This window comes from Ochotona princeps, chromosome 18, assembly GCF_030435755.1.
Source record: "Ochotona princeps isolate mOchPri1 chromosome 18, mOchPri1.hap1, whole genome shotgun sequence".
Classification (NCBI taxonomy): Eukaryota; Metazoa; Chordata; class Mammalia; order Lagomorpha; family Ochotonidae; genus Ochotona; species Ochotona princeps.
Genome location: NC_080849.1, coordinates 31,211,999 through 31,231,815, shown reverse-complemented (window position 1 = coordinate 31,231,815; position 19,817 = coordinate 31,211,999). Strand labels below are relative to the sequence as shown.

At 39.7% G+C, this 19,817-nt stretch overlaps 1 protein-coding gene across 1 annotated transcript in view; it reads left to right on the top strand.

Annotated features, from left to right (window-relative positions):
* The window catches only part of ASXL3 (ASXL transcriptional regulator 3), a 107,015-nt gene that overhangs the window by 77,321 nt on the left and 9,877 nt on the right, over positions 1-19,817 (top strand). The window contains exons 7-8 of the mRNA XM_036493603.2: positions 14,218-14,314; positions 16,290-16,395. Coding sequence (XP_036349496.2) covers positions 14,218-14,314; positions 16,290-16,395 — 203 coding nt within the window. The remainder of the gene's footprint in view (positions 1-14,217; positions 14,315-16,289; positions 16,396-19,817) is intronic.

Sequence of the window (19,817 nt, the reverse complement as noted above, 5' to 3'; positions counted from 1 at the left end):
GTGGAGTTGTATGCTTTAGGATTTCATTCTGGCTCAGGGGTGAGCAACACGCAGCCCATGGGTTGAATAAAACCTGTGAGACCCTGTGGTCTGATCATGCCAAGGCAACCATGGGTGGGACTTACGGTAGGCTAATTTTTAAATTAATAATTTTGGATGGTCCACAAATGATGTTATAAATATCCATTGGCCCTTGGCATAAAAGAAAGATTCCCATCCCAGATTTAATGTGTTTGCTATAATTTAAAGGTGTCCTGTTTGGCATTTGTTGTGAACATTTGAAGGTTAATGTTTGAGTCTTTATAAATCTAATCCTTATAGTATTGTATAAGTTGAACTGCTGACTTGTTACATTTCACTCCAACTTTTTTTCATGGTCTTTGACTTCCTTCAAATGGAATTTCTTTCTCCAGTGAACTGTATACCATCTTAAAAGTAGAAAATGTTCAATAGATTGTTCAACATGGTGCTTTCTGGTTGTGTCAGCTTGACCTTGCTCGATGAGTTCTGCCGAGGTACTTGTGTATGGGTAGGGAATGCTAAACACACATTCACAGCAGTTCATTTGTGATACGTGTTGTTTCTGTTACAATCTTTCTTCTGATATTTCAAACTCTATCTTCACCCCCTCCACCCACTTCCCTCCACACACATGAAGGAAGTGATTAATTGATTATCTTAAATCATAGAATGTCTCTATGGGACAGTTTGACCCTAATCTCTAGGCCAGTCAGATTTGGCCCTGGTTTTACCTTTTACGGACTAATGTTACTCAAGGTTAGGAAATTGATTCTTAAAAATACTACAGGACATGGTCAGCCAGTAGATGTAGGTGTGGTATCTTATTTCAAACAGGTTAAATCCTTAGTCTAAATATTGCATTCATGTCTTGATATGTGCATTCAAGCTCAAGGTTACACTTGAGATTTCTAAGATTTAAAAGATCACAAACTCACTATGTGAAGCTGAATGTTAGTTTAGCCTTTGCATATTTTATTCCTCATGTGTTATTGATTGGGTAGTATGTTAATTTCTTTATATTTGTTATTTCTAATGTGTGTAACAGCTTTGCAAGTATGTTTAATACCACATTTGAATCATGAGACAAATGGTGACTCACAGCTGTTAAGAAATTGGAACATCTTCAGATGGAAGTTGCAAAGCTCAATTTTAGCATAGTGATTTTCTAACTTTAAATCCAGTTGTATTCCCACTGAAACATTCTAGTTATTTATGAGATACTACCATGTAAGGTCTTGAATATATCAGAAGTCTATTTTTTGGTTTTGTTCACTGTTTCTTAGAGGAGATTATAGGAACCAAAGGGTGCATAACATTTAGCTCATGGAAGGAATTATACCTTTGCCCTCCTGTTTTGCATACTGTTGATTGCTTTCACTTGCAAAGATGGCATCATCACTGCTCAGAAGGTTTGTGTTCCACTGATATCACTGTGGTGTGGATACTCCATAGACAAAAACTAAAATCCATGATTTGTTTCTCTTTGTTGCTTTAAATGTAGTAACAAAGAGTAGATTCCACCTTCTGTATGTTGTTCATTCACCCTAACAGGTGTATGTGTTAGGCACCCTCATCGGAAAATTGTGTCACGTGACACAGATGCATCAAATAATTATACAGCTAAACCACAACAAAGTTAATTCATTCAGTATATTAATTAATGTGCAACTGTGACATGGTATATAAAACCCTGCCCTCTTGGGAGATTACAATCTGTGCTTTATAACCCATCTTCTTTGATAATGGTGCTAGAAATCCTGTGTTCTTTCTAACCCTCATAAACACCTCCATAGTGTTAACGGATAATTTTGACAGTTTTTCTCACTTACAATATCTGTATTTGTTTTCTGAGCTGTTTAATCAATCATCATACACTTAATTCTGTAATGTAGCTTACATTTATTTTCTGCCTGGATCAGGAGTGAGTTGTTTCTACAGGTCACGAGTTTGGGCACAGCCAAACTCCATCGTCTGTTCAGGGTCTTTATAAGTTGAAATGAAAGTGCTGGTGGCTGCATTCTCATCTGAAGCTTGGGGTCCAAGTTCATTTAGATTGCTAGCAGAATTTAGTTCTTTGCAACTGTAGAGCTGAGGCCTTCAATTCTAAAAGGACATCTTTTCTTTGGTTCAGAGTGGTGGTTTGCTTCTTCAAGGACAGGCAGGACAGTGCTTTTGCTGCAGCTTTGCACACTGTAACGTAATCAACAGCATGGCAACCCCTAGCATTTTTGTATGAGTTCTTCCCACACTTTGTGGGAGGGTATTATTCAAGGGTATGATTCACAAAACACCTTACATATAAGGTGTCTGTTACATATCCTGTTAAACAGTGTTAATTACCATATGCCCCAACTTCTGCAGAGCTTCCTTGAACCTGCATTATTTAGAGTATTGTTTTCATGAATTTATTCATTCAATCCCCATAGAAACACCATGAAGATACTTGACATTCAGAGTTTATAAAAGACAAAACTGAGTGGTGGACACATAGACCCTTGTCAGCTAAGGATATCCATCCAAAAAGGTTACTCCTTTTCCTTCCAGTCGGGGCTCTTTTCTTTCCTTCCCAGAATTGAGCCCTGCCCTCTTCCCCATCCTTCATGTCCATGTCTGCTCACAGAGTCTTTCCTGTGTACAGACACAGGGAGGGTTCCTTCTCATGTGATCCTTTTTTCTTCTAGGATCTCAGCATGATCTGTAATTATTGGACAGGAACCATGTCTTTTTTGTTGATTGTTTTGTTGCCAGCGCCCAGAACATAAACTTTTTGAGTGGAAGAATAAATGCCTTCCTGGTAATTAACGGAAGCCATATGGTGTAAGGAAAAGGCATCATTTTGAGGGATCCAATGTTGCTTCACAGCTGAACTAAATCTGGGCTCTGAGTATTTCTGACCCCCCAAATCCATATTTTTATTAAATTCCACTTCCTCTGGTGATGCTGGAAAATAGTTTAGGCTCATTGGGAAGTGATTAGGGCCTTGCCCTCACTAGAAGGATTAGTGTCTTTTTTTTTTTTCCTGTTTATTTGATCAGGGGAGTGGAGTATAGGACTAAGGGAGAGGAAAATAAAGAAAAGAGAAGGAGATAAGGGAGGTGGGGTAGGGGAAGGACAGTCAGGCTGAAATTCTTTCATCCAATGATATACTCTCCCAAATACTCAAAATAACTACGACTGGCATAAGGGCCAATCACAGGAGATGGAAATGCAATCCAGCTCGCCCATGTGGATGACATTACCCTAGTTCCTTGAGCCATCATCACTGCCTCCCGGAGTGCGTGTTAGCAGGAAGCTGAACCATAAGCCAGAGCTTGATGTCAGTGTAGGGGACACATGGCTTAAGCATTAGCATAGAAGTGCCTTCCCCCAGTTTATTCTTTTCTGTTCCACGCTAGGGCCTAAACTCTCATGGCAGCAAAAATTGTCCATTTCACAGTTCCTGGCACATGGAACAAACGTATACAATATTTGTTAAAGAAATGAGTGACTGAGAGATAGTCATTAAAACACAGCTGTTCAGTGTATTACAAATGGAAATACTGATCCATTGATTCTCACTACATTGTAACATAACGCGGTTTTATCTGTAACAAGAACATGAGCTTGAATTTCAGCAGTATTATTGTTCTGTTACATAGTTGGTAATGTATTAATCTATTTTGTGTTGCTGTGGTGAAGCACTTGAGACTGCATAATTTATGCATAACAGATTATTTTGGTTAACAGATGCATTTCTTGATGGCAGAGCCCTGACGTTACACAGGGAAACATGTAGTGAGAAAAAGGGGGCCTTGAAGTATACTAGCTTTTGTAACAGGCTCACTCTCAACATAACCCATCTATCTATTAATCCATAAATGAATGTATAGATTAATACATTCCTCAGAAACAATTCCCATCAGCACTTATAGGTCTCAGTTGATTACATCTCTTAATATGTAATAATGGAGTTGTGATTTCAACATGAGTTTTGGGGAACAAACTATAGTCAAATCATGGCATATATGTTGAAAGGGTTTTTGTTCTTTTTTTGTTTGTTTGTTTTTTGGTAGCTGTGTTTACATTGTGGTGCAGGAGGTTAAGCTGCTATTTGCAATGCCGGTATGCTATATCCAAGTGCCAATGTAAGTACTTGCTGCTCTGGTTCCAATCCAACTCCTTGCCAATGTACCTGGGAGAAAAGCAGATGATGCCCCAAGTACTTGGGTCCCTGCTATTTTTATGGCGGATTCAGAGTCTCTAGCTTCTGGCCATCTGGGTCATGACCCAGGGAATAGGAAGATCTTTCTCTTGTCTCTTTATCTCTCTGTCTCTCTGTCTCTATATGCTTGCCCTCCCCCACCACTACCAATTCTTTCAGTTAACTTGAAAAGATGTTCCCAGAGATAACATTGATGAGAATGCGATTGTAAGAGATTATCTTCTAAGACATACAATAAATTCTCTTGTAAAAATTTCATTATCTGCCTGGGTCATTCTGAAAAATTCTTATTGACGCTTCTCACTTCTGATAGCACATTGCACCAAGGTGTGGCCAAAGGCTGTCCACAGATTTGTCATGAAGCAAATATACTGTGAACATCAAAACATTCTTCTTGAATTTTGGATTAAAACTTGATCTATCAGTGTTTGTAATTTGCCTGTAGCTATCTTTATTTCATTTTTTCTCACTGATTTCATTATAAGCCACTTCTCTTCTAAGACTCAGCAGGCTGCTAAAGCATCAGAGAAATCATAGCACATTGAATAAATGATTTCCATCTTTCAGATTTAAAAAAGGGAATAATTCTTAGGAAAGTGTCAGATATTGAAGTATAGAATAATGTCACTGGAAAAGAATTGTTGATTTTAATAATGTCTTATGGAGGCCTCAAAGAAATCCTCTGCAGGACAGTAACTGAGACATAGTGATTGAATGGTTTTAGGAATCAATGTTGGGGATGGTTGGAGGAAGGTGTTTGGTGCAGCAATTGGGTCACTTCTTAAGATGCCTGCATCTCACATGAGAGTACCTCTTTCAAGCTCCAGCTCCCTTGCTTCCAATTAACCCAGCTCTCTGCTAATATGCACACTAGAAGGCCTCAGATGATGATTCTAGTCCTTGGGTCTCTGCCATGTAAGAGACTAGCACTGAGTTCAGCCTTCCGGCTTCAGCCTCCTCCAGCCTGGCTGACTGTGGGGACATTTAACATTTGGTCAGTGGTCATCAAATGTAAGATCTCTCTCAGTTTTCTAGCTTATGTACACTGGTATAGATTGCAGCAATTATGAGAAAAAATCTTTGTTTTTCTGTGTTAGGAACTTCCTTTTTCTCATCAATTGATGCTTGAGACGTTGTTTCTCAACATGGCTTGCTCCAAGAAATAGATCCCTTTAATAGCTATCCCCAGTGCAGTACTGGATCCTGGAAAGGTCATCTGATGGGAGATCAGTACTCTGGGATAAGCAGGAGATTCTATTCCAAAGGTGATATGGATTTTAGTCAAGTGTACAATATGTAAGGATATACTGTGTGTATGTATGTTTCATGCATAATGTATATGTACATATAAATCCGTGTAACTTAAGGGAACTTCACTATTGATGGTAAATTGAATTAAAAGATAATTATTTTGGTGCAAAATATTTCTGAGATTGATACACATGAGTGTATTTATTCACAGATTTACTCATGGATATATAGATTTACCCACATACCTATATGTATGTCTATGTGGTTTTTTTTTAACAATAAGAAAAACATTTCCTGTAAGACTTCTTAGACTTTTTGCCATCTGAAATTCTTGGGTTGTAAAGCCCTTCGCAGTTTGTGTTTTCAGAAATCTTGTTTTTTTTTTTTTTTTTTTTTTTTTTTTTTTTTTTTTAAAGATTTATTCATTTTATTACAGCCAGATATACACAGAGGAGGAGAGACAGAGAGGAAGATCTTCCGTCCGATGATTCACTCCCCAAGTGAGCCGCAACGGGCCGGTACACGCCAATCCGATGCCTGGAACCTGGAACCTCTTCCGGGTCTCCCACGCGGGTGCAGTGTCCCAATGCATTGGGCCGTCCTCAACTGCTTTCCCAGGCCACAAGCAGGGAGCTGGATGGGAAGTGGAGCTGCCGGGATTAGAACCGGCGCCCATATGGGATCCCGGGGCTTTCAAGGCGAGGACTTTAGCCGCTAGGCCATGCCGCCGGGCCCCAGAAATCTTGTTTAATAATTACATGTTGCCGTGTTCCTCTGCCTGGAGAACCTCATTGTAGTTAAGAATGACACTTGAGTCATGTTGACTGCGGCAGAACCTCCCTCTCCAGAGCACTCCTGGCTGAATTGTGTGCCATGTGATTGCTTCCCTAGTGCTGGGCCGCCATCCCACAAGCAACATACAGTAGGAAGCACAGGAAGGAAGTGTCCAAGGAGTGGCTTCTGTCGTTTAAATCAGCTCAAAACGTTGTCATCACTAATAGGATGCAAAATGTCTTCCACTCTTCAAGCACAATGTTAGCTGTTTACATAGCGCTTGCTAATGTTTTCTTTGATTCCTGCTTGATTCTAAGCATATTTTAAAAAAAATAGGAGGAAGAAGGATGATACTATGTGACGTTGTTTTGTTTGTGTATGATTAGAAATAATCTTAAAAACATAATTATGAATTGGAAGGAGGAAGAGACAGAGAAGGAGAGAGAGAGAGAGAGAATATCATTCACCCACTGGCTTATTCCCCAGATGGTCACAACAGCCAGCTCTGAGCCCGACTGAAGTCAGGAAGCATGGAGACTCCCCAGGTGTCCCACAACGGTAGCAGGGCCCAAGTACCTGTCCATGACTCAGTGGCTTCCCAGGAAGGGTGCTGGGATCAGACACGAAGCACCTGGAATGCCATCATAGCGAAATGACAGGTTAACTCACTGAACCATAGTGCTGTCTTCTAAACATGAGTTTAATTACAACTTTGTCATGAAAATTTCTAAATAAAGACATTGTGGATATTTTGGTTTAAAAGGGGAGTAATAAATAATAAGTAATCATTTTATTACATTGGACTTTGAAGTTGAGGTTATTTGAAGCTGTAAGTTAAGGCTGTGACATCTTCCTGCCTGATGTTTCAGTGCGGTTTTTTTTTTATGTGTTTTAAGTATTGTTTCTAACTGTGCTTTAAATATTATCTCATGGCCAAGTGTTAGATTTTTTTTTTTTGCTCATTTGTTAAATAGGAATTTAGTGTCTAGCCTGTGCAAATCCGTTGTCCTAGGTTTATCTTATTTGACTGCTTCTAGCGGTGACCCTTTCCCAATCCCCAGTGCATCATTCCCCAGACTGTATTACAGGGAATACTTGTTATAACTGCTCTGTGAGAGGATTCCAAGGTTTAAATGATCTGGGAATGCTAGATAAGCTATTCTTATGAGTTTAAAAGAAATTCTGATTATTACAGTTTGTGTGGAGTAAACTAACCATAATAAGTTTAAACCACATTTGTTGGTAGAAAGAATAAAGCTGCTTTTGGACTGGCTTACTGATTAAAGTACTTCGTTTGAAAAGCAGAGGTTGGAAAATATTGTCTTACTACAATTTTGAATGTAGGTTCAAAAACTGCTTGCTGAATTGTCTTCAGAAAATTGTTGAACTTCTTTTAGTAACAAATTGTCTTCAGAAAATTGTTGAACTTCTTTTAGTAACATCTCTCGTAGCAATTTTTTTTTCATCCATTTGCCTATCATTATGTTATTCCAAAGAATAGTATGTTTTCTTATGAATAGTATTTAAATATGCTAGGAGTTACCTGAGCCATCTGAGAGATACTTAGTACTAAGCTAAACAGAATAAACATTTACTTTTTAGAATTAATATTGTGACTTTAATTCATCCTAGGGTATAAATGACAAGGGCAGAATGTAAATGGTTCAGTGACAGTAGCTTAGAGATCATGTGCTCGTTACCTTTTTGCTGTTGTGTAAGATGCCTGATTCATGCCTTACAGTATTGGTTTTCTGCTCTAAAGATCCCATTGGTTTTTTTTTTATTGGACACAACAACTAACAGTGTCCTGTATACAGTGTGGAGTTAAATCATTCTAAATGACTTGATAGATAGTAGTGCATGCACAATACAGATCGTCTGCTAACAACACCTTTTGCCTTTTCATCTATAATGATACTTGATCTGATTGTCCACCTGTTCCTGGCAACCTTAGTCTTACTCTTTCTTACAGCATCTGCTTCTCTCCATTTCCTCTTTTTTTAAAAAAGATTTATTTATTTTTATTGGAAAGTCAGATATACAGAGAGGAGGAGAGACAGAGAGGAAGATCTTCCGTCCAATGATTCACTCCCCAAGTGAGCCACAGTGGGCTGGTGCTGCGCCGATCCGAAGCCAGGAGCCAGGAACTCTCCTCCAGGTCTCCCACACGGGTGCAGGGTCCCAAGTCTTTGGACTGTCCTCAACTGCATTCTCAGGCCACAAGCAGGGAGCTGGATGGGAAGTGGAGCTGCCGGGATTAGAACCGGCGCCCATATGGGATCCCGACACATTCAAGGAGAGGACTCTAGCCACTAGGCCACGGCGCCCAGCCCCCCAACCCCATTTCTTCATCACTAAATCTCTTCAGTGAGCTTCCATTCTCTGTTCTCTCCTCGTGCCTGCCTATTCCTAACCATCCTCCTGTTTTCACTCACCTACTTTCCTGTTTCTTTGCTGCAAATTCTTCCTGTTTCTTTCCTCATTGTTACATTTCTTGCTCCTACTCTTCAGTTACTGACTAGACATTATATGTGTACCTCCAAGATACCCTGACATTAACATGTCCAAAGCAACTTAGCAGTTGTTGTAAATACTGTTCCTCATAACTCTTCCTGCCCTGCTGTCTGCTGCCAGCCTCTGTCCAGTGATCCCAGCTTTGTTCCTGGAATCTGCATTCACATTTTTGCCTAGGTCACCACCCACACATATGCTCCTTCAGGGAATCCATTCTAGTTATTGCACCTTCCTTGAATATTCTTCCACTTTCACTTCCATTGCCTGACCGATCTTAAGGTATGACCTCGTATGTTCTCTTGCTTTATCCTAGTGCTCCTTGACAAAAGTCACTGAATCTTGGTGTGCCTTAGCACAGAATTTCCTCCACATTAGAGTGATAGGGCTAAGACATCTATTAGAACTTACGCTCCAAACCATACCTTCTTAACTCTTCTCCATTTTAGTAAATAAAGTATTTTGATTGTCAAGGCCAACATTCCTTGCTGTCATCTTAGCCTGTTCTCTTTCATACCACAGATGCAATCCAGCATCAAGTCCTCTCGGCCCAGCCTTTAGAATATGAACAGAATTCTAAAATGTATTACTACCTCCAGTGCTGTTACCCTAGGGCAAATGGCTGTGATCCCATTCCTGGAGTATTAAAATGGTTATGTACTGAGGGACCTTGGTGTATATTATCTTCTACAATTATGTCCAATACAGAAGCCAACTGTGGCTGTTGAATACTAGAAATATGACGAATGTGAATCCAGATGTGTTTTAAATAGACTCACTGGATATTGAAAAATTAGCATTCAGAAGGAATCTAAAATATCTCAACATTTCATGTTGATGGAATGTTGAAATAACATATTGGATAGTTTGGATTAAATAAAATGTATTATAGGAATTAATTTCACATCTTTCTTTGTCTTTTTCAATATGATGACTAGAAAAACTAGAATTGCATTTCACTCACATTTATGTTACTATTAAATAGCATTGCTGGAAGTCTTTTTCTAAACACAGCAATTGGAGCAATCCTTTGTAAATGTCACATTTTATCTTTGCTGAGACCAAAATCCCCCAAAGGCTTTCCCACTTCCTGGGGATGACGCCAGCTTCTACACTGGCCTGTGAGGTTCAGCAGATGCTGGCCCCTTGCCCCACTTGTTCATACTCCGACTACACTCCAGCTCGAAGGACCTCCTTGCAAGCCCCACCCGAAGGACCTTGGCGTATACATTCCCAATGCTTCCCCAAAAGCCATATTGCTCATTTTCTCCTAATTTCCAGTTTCTACTCAAGCATCCCTTACTGTTAGTGAGTATTAGAAAGGCCTATTCTACTATCTAAAGCAACCATGTGCTTGAACTTTCTCAATCATTTTTTCACATACACACCCATAGTCTATAGAACGAAATTAGCTAGTTCTGGCATTGCTATTTAGCCCCTCTGTCACTCCAGCAAATTTTTCCCTGTTCTCCCAAGCAGCTCTTTTGTGCTGTGCATTTGCAGTTAGCGATAAAAAACACAAAATAAGGAGATGGGATCAGATTATAACACAGGTTTGATATTAAGAGAAACATATACTTAAAGCATTCATTCAATTTTAAATTCTGGATTTGTACCAGTAACAACATTTACTTAACACTTGAATTCCACTTGACACTCATCCCTTCAAATGTGTGTTCATATCATCAGTACTAAGGACATATATGTACTCGGCAAGAAAAAGTGTCAACCTCTTGGACCCTCTTGGATCTCTGAATGAATGTTTCCCTTTACTAGAATTTATTTCTCCCTGAAACAATTTTGATCAGAATTTTTTCCTTTTAATTAAAAAGGAAGCATAACTCATCCATAGTTAGACATTTAATTATAAAAGAGTTAGGTGATTTTTTAGAATGAATGTGTCTGTCGTGGCTAATGAGAAAACCTAGAATTTACAGCTCAGCAATGAATAAATAGACCTTTCAGAAATGTTTATTGTTCCAGTCCATTAAAATGTTATATCATTTGGACAGTATTTCTTAAAAGTCATAAAATTAATAGTGTATTTTAAAAGTTTTATTGGCATGTACTTCCTAAATTTAATGTAGCTCTAATGTTGACTTGTGCTGTCTCATAGGCTGGGAAATCTGGTTTAATGGAGCTCTAGTGTTGACTTGTGCTGTCTCATAGGCTGGGCAATCTGGTAGTTAATATTGTTTTTCTATTTTAAAAGAAACACATTTCCTTCAGGGCTTGTTTCCATTTTCTTGAATGCATTTACATGTACTGAAATCTTAAGAATCCGTCAGACTTAATCTGGATCTTGTATTTCTTTGTGTCTTAAAATTATACAGAAATTTCAATTAGTAACTAATCTTGCCCTTATTTTTAGTAAGATACAAGAAAGTTAAGTTCTGTTTATCAGCTTCTGGAGTTAAATTTTAAGTCCTTATTTATACTAGTCAAGGACATGTTGGTAAACTTTTAGTGAGAACCTGCAAGATACTAAGCATCACATTATATATCCTCAAATATGGTATAACCTTACTTTTTTTTCTATGCCATCTTCTATAAATGCACTCTATAGTAAGCAAATTCAGACTTTTCCAGAGAATTTGTCTTCTACCTGCTAGCCCTAATAAAAATAAATCTATGCAATGCAAATACTCATTTTAAAACAATGTTCGAAGGGGAGAATGAGTGTGAAAGAGAAATCTTCCACCTTGTACCTTACTTCTCAAATGCCCACAATAATCAGAGTGGGCGAGACTCAAGTCTGGATCCAGGAACTCCAACTGAGTCTTTCACTTGGGCAGCAGGAACCCTTGAACTTATGCTGTCACCTGCTGCCGCCCCTAAGCACGTCAGCTGAATTGAAAACATACCAGGCAGTCTGATACAATATACTCACCTTCATCCGCCGGAACAGGCATCCCAGTTTGCATCCCAGTCTGACGTAGAGTTGTTTCCTTTACCCCTCCCCACAAGGCTTCTGAACCCCTATACCATATATTCAGAATAAATATTTGCGGAAAATGTTCAGGTTTCCTAAGTGTACTGTGCAAATGACTGTCTTGTCCTCATCCTTGTTGTATTTGTTAGTCCTTCATTAGCACCTTCCTGCAAGATAAATACTGTGCATTGTTCATTTTTTTGCCCAACCCAGCTTCCAAAATCAACTGGAGAAATTTAGTATCTAAGATTATTCTCCCAATGTCTCTGTCTTCAGAGACCTTTACAAAATTCTGATTATATCTCCAGTATTCCTTTCTTTTATAATCTTATGTTGAAGTATTCCAGTTTGCTTTCTGATGAGGGGTATAGCATCGTGGCATTCCTGGTTAGATGCCCAAGTCACAAACCAGAGGACAGTGTTATACAATTGCCTCATCAAAGGGTGGGCAGGTTGGAACACTTCTCTACTCCTATATTGGGGGTTGAACTAAGCCCATGAAATGGAATACTGACATAATGACCTGCTATAACCATGCAAACTCCAGATGAGCTAGAGATGTATAGAGCTTAGAAACAGCTGATGTATATGGAATATATTTCAAATAGAAGGATAGGGCCTTTTTCTTTTTTTGCCACAGCGTTGCCAGTATCCAGGCAAGTGCCAGGAATATGTTCATATGGGCGCTCAGTATCTGTTGAATAAAAACGAAACAGCAGAGTGAGTAAGCAATGTTTAATGGATGAGTAAAATCCTGCCTGAAATTCTCCAAGTGCATGGAATATTTTAGCATAGTTACAGGTCTCTTCCTAAAGAAGAAACCCAAGATATCAAATCTGTATTCTTCTATATGTCTTATGTCAGGGAATGACATATCTCAGCTTCGTTCTCTATGTCTCTCTTTGCTGAGTATAATTGGCCACCATCGAGTTTTAAGTTGTTTGTATAGCATTATCTTTTAAATTCCATATTCTTCTTTCTGAATGATGGCTTAACTAACACATTCACGAAGCCATTACTTTAGCAAAATTTTGAAAGGAGAATATTTCACCATGAGCCCCAGCAGGGGCTGGGTGCAGCCTGGGTCGCTTCATTATGCATGTGCAGTGGGAATTGGCCCTTGAAACCCTGAAGGGGCTGGGCGCAGCTAAGTTTGGGCAGCCCAGGGCATCAGTGGTGCCAAGTGAAGCTTCCGGGCCTTGCGGGTTTCCAGGGGACCTGGGGGATCATGTCTAAGTGAGGAAATACCTCTGAGGGACTTGCATCAAAAAGGCTACTGTGCTTGCAGATCTAAGTCTCCTTAGTGACCTAGATGGTGCAGTGAATGACATACCCAGATGCACATGGAGGATGTCACAGTCCCTTGGGACCTGCACAGGCTCTCTGATACCATAGCAGAGGAAGAAGGGCAGAACGAAGTGATCACCTTCCCAGACAACCTTTGACAGCAAATACCTGGGCAAATGAAGTCCCTTAGGTGAATTATGTCAGCCAATGGACCTTGGAAGGATTTCCTCATCCTTGGATAGGCGAGATAAACAACCTTTCAGAACTTTTGAAACCACATAAGCAGAACCCTCGGAGTATGCTTCACATTGGGGACCCTGGGATGACATCGAATGACCACTCCCAATCCCCGGACACTAGGCATTTGGGATGCTGAGTGTGGCATCACCCCTATCTCCACCTTTAACCAAGATACAGGAGGAAGAAAACTTGGAAATAATGGTCTCACTCACTTTCCCCTAACCATTAACCCTTCCCACCCTGGTCAATTATGTAAACATCATCAAAAATAAAAATAAATAAATGTAAAAAAGAACATTTTGGCAAAATAGAGTGTGGAAACAATCATAAACAAAACATGGGGATAAAGAATCCGCATGTGTATTTTCAGGTAACAGTGAGTATCTTGAACTTAGGCATGAAAGTAAACCTTAGAAAAGCTCTGGTTAGATTTACAGCTTACCAGGTCTTTGAGTGCCACGCTAAGCATCCTCATACCTCATAAATGGTTCGGTTACTGATGACTTATGATGGTCCACCTCTGCAGTACACAAGCTCATTCTGTCTGGCAGCGCGCTCTCGTCTCAGTTCTGTCTCATTTTGGCCAGTCTGTCCTAACCCTGCACCAGTTCCGTTGTGTTCTTCCTAACCGCTCCCATGGCTACCTAAAACCTTCCCTGATCTTTCATTTATTTATTCGTTTATTATTTATTTCTTTAATTTTCATTTGACATCACTGAGCTAACGTATCTTCTCTTCACTCCACCACTGTCACTTCAGACCAATCAAGGAAAACCCACTAATTCCTTCTGTCCGCCATACTAGCAGCGAAATACAACTTTCGTTCTGGGAGATTCAACCTGGTTTCTGTTCCTTTTTTCCTTGCCTTGTGTGTCTGTCTCTGTCTCTCTGACACACACACACACACTTTCCAACACCATTCTATTTTTGCTGCTTTTAGGCATGCTTTTGCTTTGAATTATGCCTGATGAAATCTTGGTTTTGTCGATTTATTTCCTAGATGGGAAGTGATGGAATTTTACGCCTCAGTACTTCAGCTCTGAATAATGAATTCTTTGCATATGCAGCACAAGGGTGGAAGCAGCGACTGGCAGAAGGTAAATGTCTGTTTTCTAATATGTGACATTGGAGTATGCAGAATGTGTTGGGCATTCTACCTTCCTCTGATCTCCAGTATTTTTCCTCCCCCTAAAATACACATAAATTTATTGAGAACTTTAACTCTCTTTAAATGAATTCTTCAGTTCTTTGGCAGTTTTGCAGGTGGTCAGTTATTGTTTAAGAAAGCATGATTTCACTTGGGGTATAATACTGATGTTACGCAGCGTGACTTTTTTTGAGTGGTACTTTTAATCACATGAGTTGATCCACTGTATATTCTCCTTCTGGAGCCAAGAGACACTTTATGAAATATTTTCTTCCTCCCAAAGTTGCATTCACCTTATCCTGCTTTAGTCAACCAGCTTACCACCATACTCTTACTCCTTATGCAGTTAAGCTTTCAGAAGTCAGCCGGGATTCCACCACATACAGATGAATTTTTCTTCTTTGAGAATACGCATGGCTTTGAATGGCATCATCCAATTTCCTCCTCTTAGTACGTTTCAAATATTTCCTCCAGTATTTCATTTGCTTTTGACTCTGTCCAACTCAAAGCCACCTGCTTGAGACATGAACAATATGCATTAGATTGTTGTCTGAGCTACCTTTCTGACAGCTCCGTCTCCGTTTCCTTCCCACGTTCTTGTTCTTCCATCTGGCGGGAACTGTTGATGTCGCCAGCACTGTCTTTCTAACCATACCTGTGAGGGTACTCAAAAAGTTCATGGGAAATTGAACTGAAAGGTTTTTTTTTTTTAATATGTGAAAAATCTAAAAAAATAAATCCATGCCGATGTGGGATGTTAGAAAGTTAATGGAAGAGGCCAGGGCTATGGCACAGTGGGTAAAGCCCCTGCCTCATACAGCAGTTCAAGTCCCAGCTGCTTCACTTCTGACGCCGCTCTCTGCTTATGGCCTGCAAAGGCAGAGGGTGTTGGCTCAAGTCCTTGGGGCCCTATGCCCCACGTGGAGACCTGCAGGAAGCTCTGGGCTCCTGGTGTTTAGACCAGCCCAAGTCTGACCATAGCAGCTATTTGGGGAGTGAATCAGCAACTGAAATTCTCTCCCTTTCTTTCATATCGCATAATTGGCCCTACTCTTCTTTTCTCATTTCATTTCATCTGATGTTTTCATAACCGGCTACTTGAAAGAAGATAAAAATGTTTTAATATTTCTTTTCCTTTTGACTCAATTGCTTTGTAAATGCCTGATCATCCTTCAGAGGCTAACTCAAGAATCAGCTTCTCCATGTGGTCCTCCTTTATGAGCATGCATAGATTGCGGTGCTTTCTCCTCTGTAGTTTCACCACACTTACACCTACGACCTGAACAGGGCATTTAGTTTATAATATGGTAAACTATGTCGCCTCTTCTCCCACCACCATGCTTTCTATAAGGGTATTGAAGACTCTTTCATTTGCAGCCCCACCATTCAGGGTATGCTTAAAGATGTATTTATTTATTTAGAAAGAGCTACAGGAGGGGGCGGTGGGAGAGGGAAAGGAGTAGAGGGAGAACTCTCCTGCCTGCCAGTTCACTCCCCAGGTGACCATAATGACTAGGGTTGAGTCAGTCCACAGCCAAGAGCTTCATCTGGGTCTCCCACATGTCTATAGGGACCCAAACACTTGGGCCGACTTCTGTTTCTTTCTCCAAGTAATTAGCAGGGAGCTGGGTCAGAATTAGAGCAGCTAGGCTATCAAGCAGGGCCCACATGGAATGCAGGCATCATAGATAGCAACTTGACGCACTTTACCACAAGGCCAACTCTTCTAGTACATTTGATAAAGGTGTGAGAGTTCAACTTTGATGAGATAAGTGATTTCCATAAAGACAAATTTGTAGAATGCAATCATTGGTCACTTTTTTCAACATCTATAATTGTTTTCAGATTGATAACTTGTTTTTTTTTTGTAGTAATTGGCAGATGACGAACCACTTTTATTCACTCCATTGTTATTTTCTTTCTAGGGGAATTTACCCCAGAAATGCAATTGCGGATAAGGCAAGAAATTGAGAAGGAAAAGAAAACCGAACCTTGGAAAGAAAAATTCTTTGAGAGGTTTTATGGAGAAAAGTAAGTACTAGAGCATTTTTTCCCCTCATTTCTTGCAGAAGGAAATGAAAATGTAATTCTCTGCTTCACATAGCGCACTCACAAGCTGTAAAACTTAATAAATCTGTGATAAAAGGAAATAGGCCCTTGGTGTAAGAAATTGCAGGTAAAATTATAGTGGTATATCAGCACTTAAATGTTAGAAAATGCATTTTCAAGGTTTTATAACTTGTTCATGAAAATTCATTTTGGACCGAAAATATTACATGAAATCCCATAGAAGTCAATTTTGGTTTTCTTAAGTGGATTTTACTAAAGTTTTCCAGTTCTTTTGTCCAGTATTTTTGTTAATGGATACTTTAGAAAGAAGTAGTTTAGTAAGGTATATATTTAACTCTCATGTTTTACTCCCAAAACATTGATTGTAGACGTACATATTAATTTTGTTTTAGAGAAATGCAGAGGTGCTATCCTTCATGCCATCCATCATCTATTCAAGTACAACCTGTTTTTAATGTATTATTTGTGTGTATATGTGAGTTTCATTTTTAAAGTAAAACCAGAGACTGGTAAAAGTAATAATAAATAACATGGAAGCAGTGAACATGGGCAGAATTAATGTCTCATTGAAATACCTAAGAAGTGAGGAATTGCACTGTTACCAGTAACTTCAGATGCTCCAAAGTGAAGAGATTGTTCTTCACTTCCTACATAGGACAGTAATACTTGAAAGTTGTTGTTTTTAAAGACATAGAGTGTTGCAGGTAAGAAAACCTGCACCAGTTTGATCTCATTTCACAAGATTGCCTGTCTTTGGGGAGCCATGCTCTTGAGTCTCATGGAAGTGTTCTTGAAAATGAATCTGATGGTTAGCTGGCTGGCTGCTCAGAGTGAGCTAGTCTTGACAAGTTGTCCTAAATAGCAGTATTCTTGATTGGAAAGGTCTACATATGATCTCTATGTCAGAATTTCTGGATGTGTAAAGCAAAACTGAACCGAGATTAATGTATATCCTCACAGATTAAAATGTAACAGGCTAATAGTACATCTTTACATGTAATCAACCGTAGTGTTGCTCAGTTCTGGCTGCATCTTAATCCTCATTAGAGATGTTTAATATGAATATAGGTTTCCCAGAATCAATCTGGACTGACAAGCACTAAGAGTTGATTTTAGGAATCAGTAGCTTTAGAAGTTTTGCAAACCATGCTGAGGCTCAGTGGGGTTGAGAACCCTGGATAATGGGACTAAGACCACGCAAAGGTTCTCTCTCTCCCCCTGTATAGGAGAGGGAATATTGCAAGCAGACTTCTCCAGAGTGGCAGAGCCATAGCTGTGTTAGTTACCTGCAAGCGCCGATCCTGAGTGGCAGAACAAGCACTTACTTTGTTATTAATTCATCAGTACTTAACCAGCCTCTCTTTTATGCCAGAATGCCAAGTGTGTAGTCATCTTGGGGCTTCTTGGGCTCTGCTTGCTGAGAACCCCACATTCCAGGAATTTCAATATTGAGCCCTCTGATAGGCTGCTAAAACCTTAGCAAATATTTCATTTAATTTCCAGTGATTCCATTATCCTTAAGTTAAGAAAAAAGGATTAGGAAACTGGGGAAGGGTGAGGCTAAGTAATTTTTTCCAGTTTTACACAATAAGGTTAACTCACATGCGAAAAGTCTTAGTCCTACATGTTCTAAGAGAAAAAATAACATAAACATGAAGTGTGAGGACTTTACATATTTCCCTGAGTGTCAGGTTGAGGAGTCTTGACCTAAGATGTGATAGTCATGATACTGTGTAGGGACATGACCCTCCATCACCATTCCCAAGCTCTGAATACAAAATATGATTCTACTAGAGCCTCTCTTTAGTGAAGTGCATTGACAGATTTTTATCTTCTTCCATCATTGCACCTGTCCCTTGTTTTCTATATTTGATCATGTAGTGGATGACAGATTATATATTTTATGTATATGTCTCATTTACCTGTATTTCCCTGATATTTTAAACTTTGGCTCCAGCACAGAACAGTTTTGAGCTGACCAAAACCATACACCTTTCCATTGCTCCAACTTTTTCATGAAGATATCATCCAGACTTGTGTCCAGTTAAGACATGTGGGATTTAGTCCTCTGATTGTTGGTGTAGATATTGATTATGTTTTTTCCTGGCATAGTTTTCTTATGATAGAACAGCATCATATTGGTTTTGTCTGTGCATGTGCGGTCTACATTTCTGGAGATCAGGTTTCCCTCTGTGTCGTGTGAGCTGCGCTGTTTCTTCCCCCATGCCCTGTGCCACCTTAAGTATTTTCCATTGAAAATCATTTTTAAAAGATGTACGTATTTATCTAAAAGGCAGAAAGAGAGAGAGAGAAAAAAACAACTGACTGGCCCTCGATCCACTAGTTCACTCCCCAAATAGCCACAGTAGCTGGTCCTGGGCCACTCCAAGCTAGGAGCCAAGCCTCTACCCTGGTCTGCCTCTTGGGTGACAGAAACCCAGGTAGATGGGCCATCCTCTGCTGCTTTCCCAGGCACATCAGCAGGGAGCTGGATTGGAAGGGGAGCAGCTGAAACTCGAACCAACACTCCGATAAGGGATGCTCGTACTGCGAAGAACAGCATAACATGCTGAATCATAGTGCCAGCCTTGGAATTAAAATTTTGGTATAGGGGCCTGGCACGGTGGCCTAGTGGCTAAAGTCCTCACCTTGAATGCACCAGGATCCCATATGGGCGCCGGTTCTAATCCCAGCAGCTCCACTTCCTATCCAGCTTCCTGCTTGTCGCCTGGGAAAACAGTCGAGGACGGCCCAATGTATTGGGACCCTGCACCCGCGTGGGAGACCTGGAAGAAGTTCCTGGTTCCTGGCATCAGATCGGCGCAGCACCGGCCGTTGTGGCTCACTTGGGGAGTGAATCATCGGATGGAAGATCTTCCTCTCTGTCTCTCCTCCTCTCTGTATATCTGACTTTGTAATAAAAATAAATAAATTTAAAAAAATTAAAAAAAAATTTTTTTGGTATAGGTGTATTTTATACCATTTGTTGTACATGTGTACATACTGCACATATCATTACTTTCATATTTAATTATGTTGCCATTAGCCAAATAATAGAAATTTGGCTGCCAGTTCCTCAGATTTCTGTTACATACTAAACTATATCAGTGGCCTCTGTGTTTGATACGATCTAGCTGATTATTCTGTTTGAAATCTATCTGTAACTTTAAAAAAATTATAGCTATTAGTAAGGCATACTTCTAAATTTCAACTTCCCAAACCCATCTCAGGGAAAATGGAGAGGAATTAAGCTAATTTTGAAGGCAACATACTCTCCTTTTGATAGCCTTGTGAGTTTTAGTGAAGCAAACAGTGATCAGATACCCCCGAAGTGTTTTCAGTTTCAATTCCCTTTCATTTGCTGATGTTATTTAAATTATAAT